At 48.3% G+C, this 18,234-nt stretch overlaps 1 protein-coding gene across 1 annotated transcript in view; it reads left to right on the top strand.

Annotated features, from left to right (window-relative positions):
- The window catches only part of LOC100279143 (uncharacterized), a 32,745-nt gene extending 18,655 nt beyond the window's left edge, over positions 1-14,090 (top strand). The window contains exons 14-18 of the mRNA NM_001368625.2: positions 9,210-10,032; positions 10,331-10,389; positions 10,563-11,027; positions 13,760-13,798; positions 13,883-14,090. Coding sequence (NP_001355554.2) covers positions 9,210-10,032; positions 10,331-10,389; positions 10,563-11,027; positions 13,760-13,798; positions 13,883-14,065 — 1,569 coding nt within the window. The 3' untranslated portion in view covers positions 14,066-14,090. The remainder of the gene's footprint in view (positions 1-9,209; positions 10,033-10,330; positions 10,390-10,562; positions 11,028-13,759; positions 13,799-13,882) is intronic.
- Positions 14,091-18,234: the final 4,144 nt, after the last annotated feature.

The raw sequence follows: 18,234 nt of genomic DNA, 5'->3' as shown, positions 1-18,234 counted from the left end.
AAGAGGATACCATCCTTGCCAAGGACTTTCGGCCTATTAGCTTGATCCACAACTTCGCAAAGTTAATCTCGAAGATCATGGCAAACAGACTAAGAGTCTATATGGACAAGCTGATTTCTAAGAACCAAAGTGCGTTTATTAAGGGCCGATTCATTCAAGACAACTTCATGTTAGTACAGCAGACTGCAAGATTGCTACGTGCTCAAAAACAGCCTAGAATTCTTCTCAAGCTGGACATCTCCAAGACCTTCGATTCGGTGTCTTGGTCTTTCTTACTTGAAGTATTGGAAAAGGTTGGATTCGGTCCTATATGGAGAAATGTGATCAGTGGGCTGCTTATGACCTCCTCTACCCAAATTATGCTTAATGGAGTGCCTGGAGAATACATCCAACACAAGAGGGGCCTGCGGCAAGGTGACTCACTATCCCCTCTTCTTTTCATCATTGTTATGGATGTTCTCAATGGCCTAATTGTTAAAGCTGCTGATGGGGGACTGCTCCAACCCCTTTCAACTCGTTCCATTCAGCACCGAATATCGCTTTATGTTGATGATGTGGTGATGTTCTTGAGGCCGGCTGCCAGTGATCTGCACATGGTAACCATGATTTTGGATCTGTTTGGGGACGCCTCGGCCTCGGGGCTAAAAACCAACATACAGAAAAGCAGTGTGGCTCCCATTCAATGCTCTCTGGTGGACGTGGAAATGGTGACCCAGATTTTTCCTTGCAAAGTTGAAACACTTCCTCTCAAATATCTCGGGCTACCTCTCTCTATCAGGAAGTTAAACAAGGAGCAGCTGCAGCCACTAATTGATAGGCTTGCGGACCTCTTACCTAATTGAAAGGCCGACTTGATGACTCGGGCTAGGAGAGCTATGTATCACGCCATGGCTTTGGATTTACCTAAATGGGCTATCAAAGCCATTGACAAAATTAGACGTGGCTTTCTTTGGAAAGGACGAAAGGATGTGCTCGGTGGTCACTGCTTAGTTGCTTGGGGCAAAGTGACACGTACAAAGGAGCTTGGTGGTCTTGGCATCTCTGATTTACAAAAACTGAATTGGGCCCTACGGGTAAGATGGTTGTGGTTGGAAAAAACAGACCCCTCGAAGTCTTGGGTTGATTTGCCTCTCCAGAGTTCCAGCATGCTGAAATCTATCCTTTCTATAGCTATGATTACAGAGGTGGGTGATGGTCGTAACACCTTATTTTGGAGGGATAGATGGTTGATGGGACAGAGGATTGAGGACCTAGCCCCTCATATTTTCGCCCTCGTCTCGACTAGGATTGCCAACAGGAGAACGATGGCAGAAGGACTAGTGGAGATGGCTTGGATCTGGGACCTGAGAGGCATCATCACTTGGGCTGTCATCTCTGATCTTTTGACCCTTGGTGAAGTTATTGCAGAATTCTCCCTTAGTGATGGAGTGCCAGACAAGCATATCTGGAGATGCCTCGTCCGGCCAATACTCTTCAAAGTCGACTTATGATATGCTATTCCTAGGATCCACTTCTTTTGGAGCCTTTGAGCGCGTTTGGAAGTCTTGGGCACCTTCAAAGTGCAGTTTCTTCCTTTGGCTTGCCATGCACAATAGATGTTGGACCGCAGATCGTCTTGCTAAAAGAGGACTACCCCACCCCTTTGCGACCAAGAAGAGGAAACAATACAACATCTTCTCATCTCTTGCGTTTTTGCAAGACAGTTCTGGTACCTCTTGCTGCGCAGGTCCGGGTTGCCTAATCTTTCACCGGACAATGCTCTTTGCAGCTTAGAAGACTGGTGGAGCAGCGCTGTGGAGAAGGTTCCCCGAGATCTCTAATCAGGCTTCAATTCTCTAGTAATTCTTGGCGCTTGGAGCCTTTGGCGTCATCGCAACGACTGTGTGTTCAATGGGAGGTCGCCGAGCCTAGCAAGTGTTCTCACCCTCGCTGGTGATGAGCTTAGGATGTGGTGTCTTGCCGGAGCTAAAAGGTTGAACTTGCTTTCAGCTGTAGTGTTTGTGTTTGACCCCGGGTGATAATCTTGTGCCTTGTTCAGAGTGTTTGTATGTGGTGGCTGTGCTGTGTCTTGTTGTGTCGTGTGGGTTGAGTTGTGTGTGTTGTGTTGTGTTGTACCTTCTTCTATCTATTAATGGAAAGATACGTAGATCTCCCGCGTGTTCGATAAAAAAAAATAAGTAGGTGATACACTTTGAAATAATGTTGCCAGAATATCTTAGTTTGTTCTCAAAGGATTTTTTTCTTTCCAGTTTACTTTCGATCACAAGTATAAGTTCACCTTGGTTTAGTCTAATTCAAACTTTTCTAACTTAGACCATTGGTACACAAGAACTTTATATAAATTGATAACATTATTACGAATAAGAGAGACTGAATTGGATAATGTATTGAGGCCCAATGGTGACTATATGACGAGTACATGAGACACAAGACACAAGAGGGAAACCCTAGACTAGGAGACTACACTATATCCTTGAATATAATACCTTAACACCCCTATCAAACGCAACGTAATCGAGGGTATTGGTGTAATCTCCTAGTCTAGGATGGACGAAGCACAACGAACCTGATGAGACAATGACAGGACGACTGGGAACACTGAATCCTGGCAGGCTAGGATGGGACCGTCCATAGGGTGGGCCGACACACTAATGGGTGTTGGACGAGCACACGGTCTATGTGTGTGGACGGGCCAGCCGTGTTGACGAGGATGCCACATGTACGACATAGAGATGGGTGCGGAAGTGCTGGCAACTGTACAGTGCACGACAGGCCACACGGATATGCGTGACGACTATTGAGGTCGCAGATGGGCAATGCCATGCTCGATATGGCCGTGACAGCGTGGATGAGGACTTGCGACATTCGTGTATGGATGAAGGGCTCTGCCTTCGCTCAGAGAAGGCTCACAACAGATTCGTGCGCTTTTGCAGATGAAGATGGTGGACGGTGAATCCCATGATGTGCGCGTCGGTGACGTCAAGCCGAGAAGCAGATCTGCGTCTGGGCAGCCTGCAACAGGCACACAAACGGTCGTGGCGTCGATTGGCTGATGGGCGTCGGATGACGTGAGGACGACACATATAAAGTTGAAGGGCAGACTCCCCGCCGTGACGATGGCGTTGAAGATCCATCCATGAAAAAACCCTAGAAGGCTGCCCCCAGAATGGAGATGTATTCTCCTAGGGGAAGTGCAGGGGTGGCTAGATCATAAAACATAGAGCTATGATACCATGTCACAAATAAGCGAAACTGAATTGGATAATTGTGTTGAGGCATAATGGCAACTGTATATAGAGTTCATCAGAGACACAAGAGAACCGTAGACTTGGAGATTACACTAAGGCCTTGTTTGGATCCTTGGAATTGAATTCCATTCTGTTAGGGTTTGGGTTAGTCCTTGTGTATTTACCTATATACCCCTCGATGTAATGGGCTTTGCCCAACTCTTGGCTTATATATATGCACTCCCAACCCTGGTTAGGGTTAGGGTTAGGGTTTCATCACTTCTAACTTGGTACCACAACTAGGTTTTCAGATTTCTCTCTTCCTTCCTCCCACCTCCAGCCGCCGCCAGCCTCTCCCTGCCCCTGGCCACGACCACCTCCACCCCTCTAGGCCACCGCCCCTCCTCTCCATCTCCTCAGCAGCCACCGTGTCCTTCGCAGGTCCGACCGGCTCCAGCATCCGCGCCTCCCTCGGCCACGTCGCGTGCGGGCTCGCGACCACACCTCCGCAGATGGCCGCCGCCGGGACTCTCCTGCGCGCGGGCTCGCGGCCGTGCCTCCACTGTCGGCCGCCGTTGTCGGGACTCGCCTCCTCCCGCGCCGCATCCCCAGTCACCGGTCGGCCGTCGTTCGCATCCTCTGCGCTTCCTCTTTGTTCAGGGAGACCTGCCGCAGCCAAGATCCCGCTACCGGCACCACTCAACACCAGCCGTGACCCTCCCCAGTGACCACCCAGCCTACGCGCCTCCGCCAGAGGGCCGTCGCGCGCCCTCATTTCCCAGCAGACCGCGCCCTCCCTCCGTAGCCGACGGCTCCCTGACCTCCGTCGGCTTGGCCCCCTACTCTCGCCGAGATCTAGCCGTCTAGCTCGACGATCGTCGTTCCTATTAGGCATCGCGCACCATCTTCTTCACGTCGCCCCACAGACCCACCTCCTCTGCTCGGCACGAACCCCACCGCCTCGGACCTCGTCGCCGCTGCAGTTCGCGCCAGTGCACTTTAGTAGGCCGACATCTTCCTCGGCTCTGCGCAGGTGCCTCCTCCGCTGCTGCACTGCCCGTGTGCGGCTCGCCCGCTGGCTCCATCACAGTGCCGCGCCGGCCTCCCCTTCCGACCATCGCCGCAAGCCATGGTCGTGGCCTCGCCCGTGCTGGCCTACTTCCCCTCGGCGGCCCCCTTGCCGGAGGCCTCCGCTTCCAGCACTGTTGCTGCCCTCTCTGACGACGCTCTGACTGCGGCTGTGGCCACCTTCTCCACCTACGTCCCCACTGCCGGTGCCCCGCCCATGGCCCACTCCCTCACCGAAGCGCCGCCTACGCCGATCACCGGTGGCCCTACACATCCCATGGCTCCTGACGTCCCCGACCCTGCCTTTGCCCTGACCGCCGGCGCCACCACCTTCCTAGCTCTGCCAAGTTCCGTTGGGAACGCTATGCGAATCCTCCTACACGACGACCAGCTTGTCCGGGGCATTTTCGTGGCCTTCGATTGGGCATGAACCCTGTTCTCCGTGATTGCGTCGAGCTCCACCTTCAGGCGGGATGCCACATGCCTGGACCGCTTGCCTTCCCCCGTGTTGTGTTTGCCTCCCTAGTGATCGAGACCCCATTGTCTCCCTCCCCTCCTAGTGGCTATGTCGGAGCACCTCCCCTGACTCTCTCCTCGCACCACGTGCCTTCACCACCTCTCCCTCTCCCACCGATTCGGTGGTCGACTCCGGAGCCTCCTTCCACACCACTCCTACCACCAGCTCGTTATCCCACTACCTTCCTCCACACCCGTCACATCCTTCCTCTATCGTGGTGGGGAATGGTTTCACCCTCTCGGTCACCTTAGTAGGTGCACCGGTTCTCCCGGGACCCTTCTACCTTAACAACGTTCTTGTAGCTCCCCATTACTCATCCTCTTCTCTCGGTTCGTCGCTTCACAAGTGACAACCACCGTTCTATAGAGTTCGATCCCTGGGGGCTCACCATACGCCACCTTCCCACTCGTGCTGTGCTCGCTCGCTATGACAGCTCCGACCCCCTCTACTCTATTCACTTGCCATCCACTTCCCCCACCAGTGTATCCTCCCCTCATGCCCTCGCTACTACCACCACCTCCACTGTTTGGCATCGTCGTCTCGGGCACCCTGGACCTGACGTGATGTCCTAGCTCTCCAACCGCTCAGATATCTCATGTAGTCGGGGCTCCTCTGAGCACCTCTGTCATGCTTGTCAGCTCGACCGTCACTCTCGCCTTCCTTTTTCCACCTCCACGTCCAGGGCTGCTCAGGTCTTTGATCTTGTTCATTGTGATATTTGGACTTCTCCTGCCCTTAGCCTCTTTGGCTACAAATACTACCTGGTCATTCTGGACGACTTCTCTCATTTTCTATGGACTTTCCCTCTTCGGCTGAAGTCCGACATGTTCGCCACCCTCAACCCACTTCTTCGCCTGGGTCTCCACCCAGTTCCGTCGCCCTGTCCGCCCTCTAATGTGATAATGGCCACGAGTTCGACAACAACGCCTCTCGTTCTTTCTTCCCCACCCATGTGTCCAGTTGCGTCTCTCATGCCCCTACACCTCTCCCCAGAACGACCGGGCTGAACGCATCATTTGGACCACAACCAACATGACCCGCTGCCTTCTCTTTTAGGCGTCTCTCTCTGCCAGCTACTAGGCAGAGGCCTAAACACCGCCACACATCTCCTCATCCGCCTCCCCTCGAAGGCGGTGAGCCATCCCACTCCCCGCTTCACTCTGTATGGCACAACCCTCTCCTACGACCACCTTCGAGTGTTCGGTTGTGCCTGCTATCCCAACACTTTCGCCACCGCTCCTCATAAGCTATCTCCCTACTCCACTCGCTCTTCCTCGGTTACTCCCTTGATCACAAGGGGTATCGTTGTCTTGACCACGTCTCCCACCGCAGTCATTTCTCGTCACGTTGTTTTCGACGAAGATGTGTTTCCCCTTGCTGTCTTCTCCCCACCCACCAATCTCGACCCTCTCCTTGAGTTCGATCTGGTTCCTCCTCCACCCTAGCCGCCCCGCCTTTCGCCGTTGCTCGCACCACACGCAGTTCCGACCTTAGTAACCGGGAACTGGAAACTTGGCCACGTTCCTCGTTCCGGGAACATTCGTTCCATTCCGGGAACGTGGGAACAATCTTGTTCCAGTAGTGTTAAATCCTAGTTTTTGTAGCGTACTGCGTACCATGTTCCCGTTCCTCGATCCCATCGATCCGGGAACCTGGTTACTAACGTTCCGACGCCTCCGCTCGTGCCTCTACTCGTGCCACGCGCAGCCTCGACGCATTCGCTCGCGCCATGCGTGGCCCCGTTGACTCTGACTGAGCCCCGCGCGGCCCCGTCGCCCGCGCCACGCGCGGCTCTGTCAACCACGCCTGTGCCGCATGCAGCTCCGTCGACCCCTCCCGTGCCATGCACGGTCCAATTGACGAGCTTGGTCAGCTTCGCCGCCCCCGCCCTCGGCTACCACTGTCACGAGCGGACCACTCCCTCGGCTCTTGCTGAGCTGACCCCGTTGACGAGCGTGGCTCGCTTCGCCGACCCCGCCCTCGTCTACCACCGCCGCGAGCGGGCCACTCCCGACGCCCCGCTGGCCCGCATCGAGCCTCCTGTGTACCACCCGGTTGCCATCCACCGTGACCCCGGGCACGTCCACCCGATGGCGACTCGTCGCGCAACCGGCGTTCTCCACCCCGTCGATCGGCTGATCCTGGCGGCTGCCACTCCTCCGGATGCCTCCCCGGTCCACTCCGTTCGCGCCGACCCCCACAGGCGTTGCGCTATAGAGGAGTACGGGGCCCTGCTGACCAACCACATCTGGGACCAGGTGCCTCGTTCACCAGGCACCAACGTGGTCACCGACAAGTGGCTCTTTCGCCACAAGCTGACCTCGGACGGCTCCCTCAACCGTTGTAAGGCTCGTTGGGTCCTTCGGGGCTTCACCTAGCGCCCCGGAGTGGACTACGACGAGATCTTCAGCCTCGTTGTCAAGTTCGCCACCGTTCGAGCCGTCCTCGCCCTCTCTCGGGACTGGGCGATCCATCAGCTCGACGTCAAGATTGCCTTGCTCCACGGCACTCTGACGGAGAGTGTCTACTGTAGCCAGCCCACCGACTTCGTCGACGCCGCTCGTCCGGATCTGGTTTGCTGGTTGAACCGCTCCCTGTATGGCCTCAAGCAGGCGCCGTGTGCCTGTTATAGTCGCTTCGTCTCTTACTTGGCCTCCATCGACTTCGTCGAGGCCAAGTCGGACACGTCCCTGTTCATCTACCGGCGCGACGACGACACCATCTACCTCCTGCTCTATGTCGACGACATTGTGCTCACGGCATTCGCCGACCTCCTACAACACATGATCGTCGCCCTTCAGTAGGAGTTCGCGATGAAGGATCTGGGGCCCCTTCACTTAAGCCATGGCATCACATCGGCGCCGGACTCAGGGTCTCTTCCTCCACTAGCGCCAGTACGCCATTGACATCCTGGAGCGGGCTGGCATGTCCGACTACAAGCCCTGCTCCACACCTGTCGACACTCAAGCGAAGCTCTCTGAGGATGATGGGCCCCCGGTCGTCGACGCGACGTCCTACCGGAGCCTGACCGGCGCCCTCCAGTACAACAGGTGTGCCTGCATATGCACACCTCGCGGGAGTCCCATCTCACCGCTCTGAAGCGGATCCTGTGCCACCTCCACGACTCCCTCGACTACGGCCTTCTACTCCGACCCTCCCGACATCGGAGCTCATGGTCTACACCGACGCTGACTGGGTTGTATGTCCCGACACGCGCTGGTACACTTCCGGTTATGTCGTGTTCTTGGGCGCTAACCTCGTCTCTTGGACCGCCAAGTGGCAGCCCGTCGTCTCCTGCTCCAGTGCGGAGGCCGAGTACCGCGCTGTGGCCAACAACGTGGCCGAGGCCTCCTGGCCAGTGCCAGCTTCTCCAGGAGCTCCACAGCTCACTTCAACGTGCCACCCTTGTCTACTGCGACAACGTCAGCGCAGTCTATGTCTCCACCAATCCCATGCATCATCAGCGCACGAAGCATGTGGAGATCGACCTGGACTTCATTCGCGAGCGTGTCGCCGCCGATGACGTTCGGGTTCTGAGCATCTCGACCACGCTGCAGTTCGCTGATATCTTCACCAACGGGCTGCCGTCGAGGGTTTTCGTCGAGTTTCGATCCAGTCTCAACATGTGTACAAGATAGAGTTCAAACTGCGTGGGGTGTTGGAATACTGTTTGGGTTTTGGGTCAATCGTTGTGTATTTACCTGTATACCCCTCTATGTAATGGGCTTGGTCCAACTCTTGGCTTATATATATGCACTCCCAACCCTGATTAGGGTTAGAGTTTCATCACTTCTAACTCATTCTAGTAATAGTAATTTAGGCACTGCGGTTTTATGCAAAACATATTTGTATACTATTATTAGCAAGATGTCGGAGATATTTATGTGCTATATTTACTATAGAGGGTGAGCCGAAGAGCGTCATATAAGTTGCAGAGTAGAAAATAGAAACATATTTTACTGATATATAAAATCATTTCCCATCCTCCAACCTATGAATTTGAGATAGGCTTATATCTGAACTTTAGAAAGTGGTGAAATGTCAAAATCCAAACCAATTAGGTTACTTTATTAAGTAAATTTCAATTCATCCAAAATGAATGGATCCAAACGCCCCGTAATATCCTTGACAATAATGCCTTAACAAGCATAATATTGGCATTATTAAATTCATAATGAAAACTATTTATATGATATGTAACTCTTTTCATATGAGATAATACTGTTTTACAGATATTGCTGGTCAGTCAGAAAGTTTGATTTAGGCCAAACCTAGTTGGACTTATAGTTGATTTAGGCCGTGATACTTGAAGTGATGTCGTGAGGGATATGAAACATTTGACTTTTTACTTATGTGTGACTTGTGACTTAAAAGCCCCTGTTTTTGCCATTTTGCAGGTTACTGGGAGTGGTGGGAAGCCGTACACCCTTTCTTCACAATTCTTAACCAATGCTTGTTGTTCACCTTTTCCATTTGGTTCAGGGAAAAAGGCTTCTATATTTTCTAATTGGCTTATAGCTCAGCAAAAGAATACTACAGACAGTGGAGTTTATTTGTATCCAGATATACAATGTGGAGAAATTGTTCATCTATTCTCTCTGGTTTTGTCAGGAAACCTTCTCATTTCACCTTTCTTGCCTAGTGAAGGAGTTGGTGAGGCTGATGAGCCTAACAGCTCTGGTCCTTTGGTCGTAGATACCAGCGGTTTGGCTGACAACAGTCATAAGCGCAAGGCTGATACAGTGAAACTGAAAAGCAGCAAGGCTAAGAAACCGAAGCCTTTGCCAAAGATAGAAAGTGACTTTTGCTACCGCCGGGAGAAAGGATTTCCTGCTATCCAAATAGGTCTAAATCTTCATAGAATTCAAACAAGCAATTTCTTGCAAGAGTTTCATGGTAAAGAATCCTCTATTTTTACTTCAAGCTGGGCAATGAGCAAAAAGAATGTTGATTTGCATGCAGAAAGGCACATCATGCCATTGTTTTCAAATTGCTTAAGTTCATATAGGCATTTATTGTCTGAATCTCAGTTGGAGAACTCATACAGTGGATGGCCTTGGGATGCCATGACAAATTATGAGTTATCACCAGTATCTGAGCACCAAAATGAATTGTTCACATTGTCTCCTGAACTGTTCAGGAATGCATTTCGTGTTATTCATCAAGCTGGTGGGCAAGGAGTTACCTTGAGAGAACTTTCGCAGGCACTGCATCCGTTAGGTAAGGTACTTAGGGGGTGTTTGAATGCACTAGAGCTAATAGTTAGTTGGCTAAAAAATGCTAGTGAAATTAGCTAGCTAACAAATAACTAGCTAACTATTAACTAATTTACTAAAAATAGCTAATAATTAAACTATTAGCTAGGGTGTTTGAATGTCTCCAGCTAAGTTTAGCCACTAACTATTAGCTCTAGTGCATTCAAACACTCCCTTAATATGCTTATGACCAATGTTTTCCATAGTTTTTTTTACTTAATAACAGCCAGCATTACAATTTTTGTTCTTACAAATCTGTGCAGCCATGCAGCAGGTCTTAATAATTGTTGACACTCTCAAAAGATTTCAGCTGGCTGTTAAGGTAATTCTGTAGCATCCAGAGTATACTAGTGTTGTAGGTGTGGATTAAATGTTACTGTTGTTTTTTTGTTACTTATTTATTATAAGCTGTGCTGCTTTCTTGTTGAATTTTTATTTGGTTTGCTTGCCCTTCTCTATTAGCTAATGGGTGGGATTCATTCAATTGCTCCATAGGTCAATGCATATGATGGCGTTCAGATTGTGGACTCATTACATTCGTCAAAGTATCATATAGCTACACTTGCAGAATGTGATAGTTGCTGCTGTACAGATCCTCCAACTTCTCAATTTGTTGATAATGAAAACACAAAAAATCTACTGAAAGAGAAGCATACCAAGCCTATTAATTTTCCTGGTCCAATAAAAATGCTTGGTGATGGGCACACAGTGACAGTAATTAATGTTCAAAGCAAGTTGAGCCCACCTTACATGCACAGCAAAGATCCTGGGGATGCGGAAAGGTTATCTACTCCAGGAGAGAACAATAAGGAGAGTAGTTTCTATCATAATTGTGAAAGGCATTGTTATCAGCCTATATTACCATGGATAAATGGTGATGGTAGTACTAATAGCACTCTCTATGAAGGTTTAAGTCGCCGAGTTATTGGTTATGTCATGCACTATCCAGGATTATCGGAGGTATATTTGCTTTTATTGTTTGTGCCTGCTCTTTCTAAATAGAAAACTAATATTATGCTTGTTCGTTGAGTGCAATACCACAATAAGTTCTCTATTTCATTTTACGGCATCGCCACACTATCCCTTAGGAAAAATAAATTTATTTTTGAGAAAGAATTCAGGTATGTAAAGTCTAGCTTAGACAGCAGGAAAGTTGTATACTATTCTAGGAGTATATATGTAGCGTTCACATCTAATTGCATTCAAATCCAGCTGTTAAAGATTTAGGATCTCAAAATCAAGTTCCAGACATGTTACTTCCTCATTCTGAATTATTCAAAGTTTACTTCTGTGATGTTAGAATGTTTGGAATACTGAAGATTCACTTTAGTTATGACTTATGACAATATGATTGGAGTACATTACTCATATAGTTATATCTCGGAAACCAATTAGAGAACTAATATACTAGGTCAGAGATGGAGTACCCATGTATAGGGAGCCCCATTTTTTTTTCTAGTATAGTACTTGTTATTTGGTACTTTCGGTTTGCAAATGCTTCGAATCTTTTACCACTTTATTTGTTCAGAATACTTGGCACCTGCAGCACAAACCACCCTTTACTTTGCCCATGGCTAGTTATTTAGTTCTGTTCGCTTATCTCTTCACAAAAATATCCCCTCTACTTAGAGAAAAGGTGATTTTTTTGGACATGGACATGGTTTTAAAAAAACTCGACCGGGGGGGGGGGGGGGAGAGACCGCCCTCCCGGTATAATGCCTGTGGCCGGCACTGAAGGCGCACACAACCCACTGATGACTAAGATGAGACCGAAACATGGTCTTTAGAGAAAAGGTGATTTTTGGACATGGTTTAAAAAAACTCGGCCGGGAGGGAAAGACGGCCCTCCCGGTATAATGCTTGTGGCTGGCACTCAAGACGCACACAACCCATTGATGGCTAAGAAGAGATCGAAACATGGTCCTTAGAGAAAAGGTGATTTTTTTGGGACATGGACATGGTTTAAAAAAACTCGACCAGGAGGGAAAGACCGCCCTCCCGGTATAATGCCTATGGCCGGCACTCAAGGCGCACACAACCCACCGGAGGGTGGCGTGCAGGACATAACCCGTCTGAGAAAATCCTCGAAGCCTTGCCCCCATCACTAGCAGGTCGTCACCGCTCACTCTGCAATGGCCCAACCGGAGGGTGGCGCGCAGGACATAACCCGGGAGTAGGCGGGGCACAGCGAGGGAATATTTTTAACCAAGCCAGAAATTTTTAATCAGGAGGAGGACAGACATGTGTGGGTGCACTCGGGCTCTGGTGTTTTCTCTTCCAAATCTTGTTATTCAGCGTTGTTTATGGGAGCTATTACTTTCCAGCCATGGAAATGGGTGTGGAAGTCGTGGGCGCCCCCCAAATGCAAATTTTTTGTTTGGCTGGCGATAAGGAATAAATGTTGGACTGCGGATAGACTTCAGAGGAAAGGATTACCTCACCCGATGGTCTGTCCGCTATGTGATCAAGAGCAGGAAACTATCTTGCACCTCTTGTGCTCTTGCAGTTTCGCTAGACAATTTTGGCATGTTATATTTTCAGCTTTGAGGATGGGACATCTTACGCCTACTAGGGAGGCGGGCTCTTTTGTGGATTGGTGGGGCAAGGTGCATAGGAGGGTCCCCAAACATATCAGAAAAGGTTTCCATAGCCTCATTATCCTGGGGGCCTGGTGTTTATGGCTGCATCGCAATAGGGCGGTATTTGATGGTGTCAACCCGTCATTAAGCACCATTCAGAGGCTTTTCTTGGATGAGGTGGAGTGCTGGTGTATGGCTGGTGCGAAGCAGCTCGAGAGTCTTGGGCTGCTGGCTGCATTTGCTAGGGGGGCTAGGGCTTTTCCTAGTGCATGAGGCTGCACTATTTTATTTTTCTATTTATTTTTTTGCCTGTTATGGCTTTGTACTTTGGTCCATTTCGGACCTTTCTCTCTTTCAATATAATGATGCGCAGTTCTCCTGCGTGTTCGAGAAAAAAAAAATCGCCCCCGAGGGGGATCAAACCTAGGACCTAGAGGTGCTACTCGGAAACATTTAACCACTTGGCTAGAAACCCTTTCGCACATGGACATGGTTTAAAAACACCACAACTTTGACCATTGATTTCTGTTGGAAACTCAATGTTTACATACGTCCAACTAAAATCATGACATCTTAATACATATGAAGGTGCCACAAGTTAAACTTGAACTGGTATATTACATGCTCTTGAAAGAGTCACTTCTGCGATTGGAGTGTTAAATAGAAGACAAGAATTAGTTGTCAAGAACATTTTTGGCTGCACCTGATAAAAATAATGGTTGCCTAGGTAACATTTTTCAAAGTTGACAAATATCTGTGAATGGCGATTGTAGACATAAGCTATACATGCTCATACATGTATGCTCCATATTTTAGTTTTTTATATGTTGACCTCAGTAGATACAAACATATTTGCTGTTTGATGTTTTTGAAATTATTTAGCTCGTCTTCAAAATGTTGTCTCCAATCTTATTAAAAATTCTAGTGATACATTTAAAATGTGTACTATGGCTCATTTGTCTTGATCAGGCAATCCTTTTGGCTGGAAAATGGCTTATTCTCAGATATTAAGTTTCTACTCCTATTTTAGTTGATTTTTTTCATTAGTTAACTTTTTTCTAAAAAAAGGAAACCGATGTTCTAATCGCATGCTTTACTCTTATTGTGTTATAGGAAGATGTTATCCGTCGGATGGATGTATTGAATCCTCAGGTATCTGGCCCATTTTCTGTATGGATCCTGAGAGATTGAATCCGTAGGTTACTGCTCAATTAGTGATGCATTATCTTTTGACAGACTTGCAGGACCCTGCTAGAAAAGCTAACGCTCGATGGGAACCTTCATGTTCGGGTTTTTGAAGAACCTGTGCCAATGGCTCCGACCACACTGCAGGGTATGTTCAAGCAACACTCTAGTAAAGAGCCATCAAAATGTGTAAAGCGCTACTTCGCAAACCCAATGAGCACATTACAACTGTAACTGCAAGAAGATTTTAACTTTGTTCTAGATCCAGACTTGTGAGGGCATCAAGATTTGGAATGTTTAAATGTTACCCTCCCCAGAACTGGTAAGGCCATCTCGTGGTAAGACCATCTCTGGCGTGTAAACGGTCGTGCAAAGTACTATTTTGCACCGTATCACTGTTTGCAGAGTAGAATTTAAAATAGAGATAAGATAGGGAGTGGAATAGAGAGTCTGCTGGAGAGCTAAGGCCCTTAACTGAACCGTCATCACTTGTCTGTTTCTGAGCCGTGCTTGCTCTAAGGCCGTGTTGATTGTCGTGCTTAGGAGCAGGCATATTATGGTTGTGCAAAACATTGTTTTGCATTGTATAATTATTATTTACAAAGTGATGTTTGAAATAGGGAATGTGATATGAGGTGTGATAGGGAGGCTGGAGATAGACTATGACTCATTTTCAGGCCGCCGTTGTCGCTGGGTTCTGCCGTCGTCGGTTCATGCATGAAAGATGTACCTTAGGTTATGTCCAACAGCTTACGAATCAGTTCGCATATGCGCATTTTGTGCAACCACATCCCATTATGTATACTTCCAGCAAATTGTCGCGTAAAATGTGTGGTCGTTCGTGTGGCCACACGTTCTCTTCTCTGCAGGAGAGGGTGCGCACTCTCATGCTCGAGACAGTATAAATGGGCGTTTTTTGTTGCGCAAATGAGCGCCATGGCGCATGCGCTTTCGCATTCGGCCACCACTGGACACAACCTTAGTCTCCAGTAATTTACTCATCTTCCATTTTAAACCTCACTCTATAAATAGTGCAGTTCATAAAATAATATTTTTACATGGTCGTATGCATAATATGGTGACCATAGCCTTACTAGAGGTAGTATCCGTAGTTGTTTACTCAAAAGGAGCATGATGAAAGCATCTACACCTTAATTTGATTTTGATAGTTAAAGATAACATAATTATTATGACTAAGGGTGTTTTATAGAAACGCTATTATAATATCTGCGCATTGCGATGTACATCAATCACATTTGATGCTATAGTGCAATAGTTGTACGATATACGAGGGAACTGTGTTAAGCTAGTGTGATGGACCCTCCCCATAAAAAATTAAAATTAAATTGGATCCTATCACAAAAAATAAAAATAAAATTAAAGTGGACATATTTCCCACATACCGTATATTAATTTGTAGATACCACACTTTATATTATCCAAAAGGCCTCAAAAGTCTGAGAAAGATACGCGTTAAAAAGAAAATCTGACTCTTTTTTAGAGCTGGCTCGGTTCCTCATCATTCTTCAGCTAGCGAGGTGGTACTATTCTAGTGTTACACTGTATGTATGTGTCTTCGTGTCGAGTTAGGGTTAGGTGTTTCTCATGGCCTGTTATAGGTAATGGTCTAATGGTTAGGCCATCTCTTGCAAGCCGTGTAAATAGCCGGACAAAGTATTGTTTTGCATTGTATATTGTATTGTTTGTAGAATGGAGATCTAAGAGCATCTCCAACAATGTGACCTATAAAATTGCCCTATAATTTAATAATGAGTATATTTTGTAGAATTTAGGGCACAAACAAAACATCCCGCTCCAACAGTAAAGCCTTAAATCTAGATTATAGGACAGCCCACTACGGTGTAGTATATTTGAGGCACTTCAGACAATGCCCTATAATTTTTTGACCAAATTTTATAAAACGAGGTACTGTTGGAATATTTTTCACTGTGTAAAGCCTCATATTTTAATTTAAGACACTAATTTGAGGTATTGTTGGAGATGCTCTACGGCAAGACATGACGAGATAGGCCAATCATGAAAGGCTTGAGCATTGAAGGAGAGCAAGCAGAGGGTGAATGCAAGTGCGAACTTGGCCTCAACCTCAGCATTTGGACACTTCACAATAGCATGGCGAGCGCACATGGCACGACACAACATACGTAGAGGCAGGGCCTAGCAGGGTTCATGAAACCGTTCGATTGATCCGGCTAATTGGCCGGTAAATCAGTAATCGATGGCGGCCCGTAAGGCCGTATCACCGATTTACCCATTTGAATTTAGAATATTTTGTAAATTTTGAAAAAATGATGCCAGTTTTTTTATAAATACTATGGAGTATTTTAAGACTTTCCACATAAACCAAATTTGAAAACACTTAACATATTTTAAAATAAAAATCAAACAAGTTTCAAAAAATAAAAAGGGAGATAAATCGGACGATTTTGCTAACTAACCTCCCCTGCTAGCCAATTAATCGGGCCCAAATAGAGATAAATCGAGGGTGGCCTCTAGTAGCAAGGTGTCGGGTACCATAATTAGGGTACTCGGATTGTGCCCCTAAGCATACCTAACACCTGAGTATTAAGAAATCAAACAAAAAAACGCGCTCCTTGAGGCCACTAAGGGTTGAATCACGATTCGCCCGGACCCCCGCTCAACGGTCGCTCAAAACTACGTCTCGCCCGAGCCCATCCTCGTGTGAAGGTTGTGCCTGTGTGAAATCCTTGACTCGGCCGAGGGCCCCACTTTACAGAAATCAATTTCTGTCTCACCTAAGCTCATCTCGAACGAAGGATAGCCTCGAGCCCGGTATCGACCAAAGTTCTCGGGGACCATGAAGACATGCGCATTAAATGCGATGATACAAATATCTGCTCCATGTGACACCACAGTCAATAGAGGACGATGGGACAACGGTCCCATCTACTTTCACCGATTAAGATGACGCACGCCCACGAAAATCGGACGCTGCTCCCCCACTCTGGTCGCTGTTCCCAAGCAACTCTGAATGGGACGTGCAAATGTCTAAAGCACAGCCTCACCCTCGGGAGAGAACTCCACCTAGCCTGAAGATGGCTTCCGACTCGGGAGGAAATTCCGCCTCGCCCGAGTTTGGTCTCGGCCAACTGCCCTAGCAGTAGGGCATACCACCAACTCCACGCGAATCGCGCAGAAGACAACTCCGGCTACTGTGCTGACCACTCCCTACACGTTTGTGTGTCCAGGCGCAGGCCCGACGATGGCCTCTGGAGAAATCTCTACCTCGCCTGAGCATGGCCTCGGCCTAAATAACATCGACAAAAGGACGCACGACGCCACCAACCATTCCATAAAGACAGCTGACAACGAGATGGCTATAGAAACTACAGGGCTGGTGTCAAGTCTACTTTACGCCATATGGGAGGAATTATCATGCGCTTTTCACCATACTTATCATTATTTCAACAACTACGATTCGAATGACACATCCACAAAATGGGCTCGGGTACGCATCCGAGCCCCCGATCCGGGCCTCGGCTCTCTTAGGGCTTGTTCGGTTATTCCCAAAACACATGGATTGAATGGAATTGGAAAAAAATGAGAAGAGGTTTGACTTGTTTGGGATTCAAACCCATCCAATCCCACTCAATCCACATGGATTGAGAGCTAACCGAACAAGCCCTTATTGGTCAAGATACGGGATACAGGGGTTGGACATCCTTCTCTTGATCAATGACAACAGCAAGGACAGAAGCCATTCCGATGGCCATACTGCTGCAGGGGCTTGGGCTGCCTCCTCTCCACATTACGATAAACCTTTGTGCTCTTGGGATCCCTTCTTGAGGCTATAAAAGGAGGAGTCCAGGGCTTCTAGGAAAAAGGAGGACAACACACTTCACCGATTGCCCTCCACGACCAATATTGGCACTTGCCTCAATCATCCATAGAGACTTAGGATTCACTCCCTCTCTCGACCATCTTGTACCCCTACTACAAGCACTTAGGTGCAAGATGATACAAGTCTCATCCCACTCTGCTAGAAGTAGGGCCTTCTGTTGCTCGAACCATGATAAATCTTGTGTCTTCTTGCATCACCCATCTAGACGGGAACACACAACACACATTAACGTGTTGGTTTGCACCCTCTGATCAAAACACCGACAGTTGGCGCGTCAGGTAGGGGCTCGCTGCGTGTTGACACCACGTTCCCACCAAGACTCCAGATGGCCAATCCTGAGCACCCTTTGCAGCTCAGCACGATGATTTGGTCTGAGAGTCTCAAGCTCATGTCCCTTAGCTTCGGCTTTGACATGGTGCTCCTCGCGCCTAGACACCCATCTGACGCTGACTACCATTTCTCCCAGCCAGGGGAGCACGACCACACCTGCTCACCTGGCCGGAGGAGGGACATACAGACCTCT

This window comes from Zea mays, chromosome 5 (assembly GCF_902167145.1).
Source record: "Zea mays cultivar B73 chromosome 5, Zm-B73-REFERENCE-NAM-5.0, whole genome shotgun sequence".
NCBI classification, from domain to species: domain Eukaryota; kingdom Viridiplantae; phylum Streptophyta; class Magnoliopsida; order Poales; family Poaceae; genus Zea; species Zea mays.
This window is presented reverse-complemented; position numbering and strand designations above follow the sequence as displayed.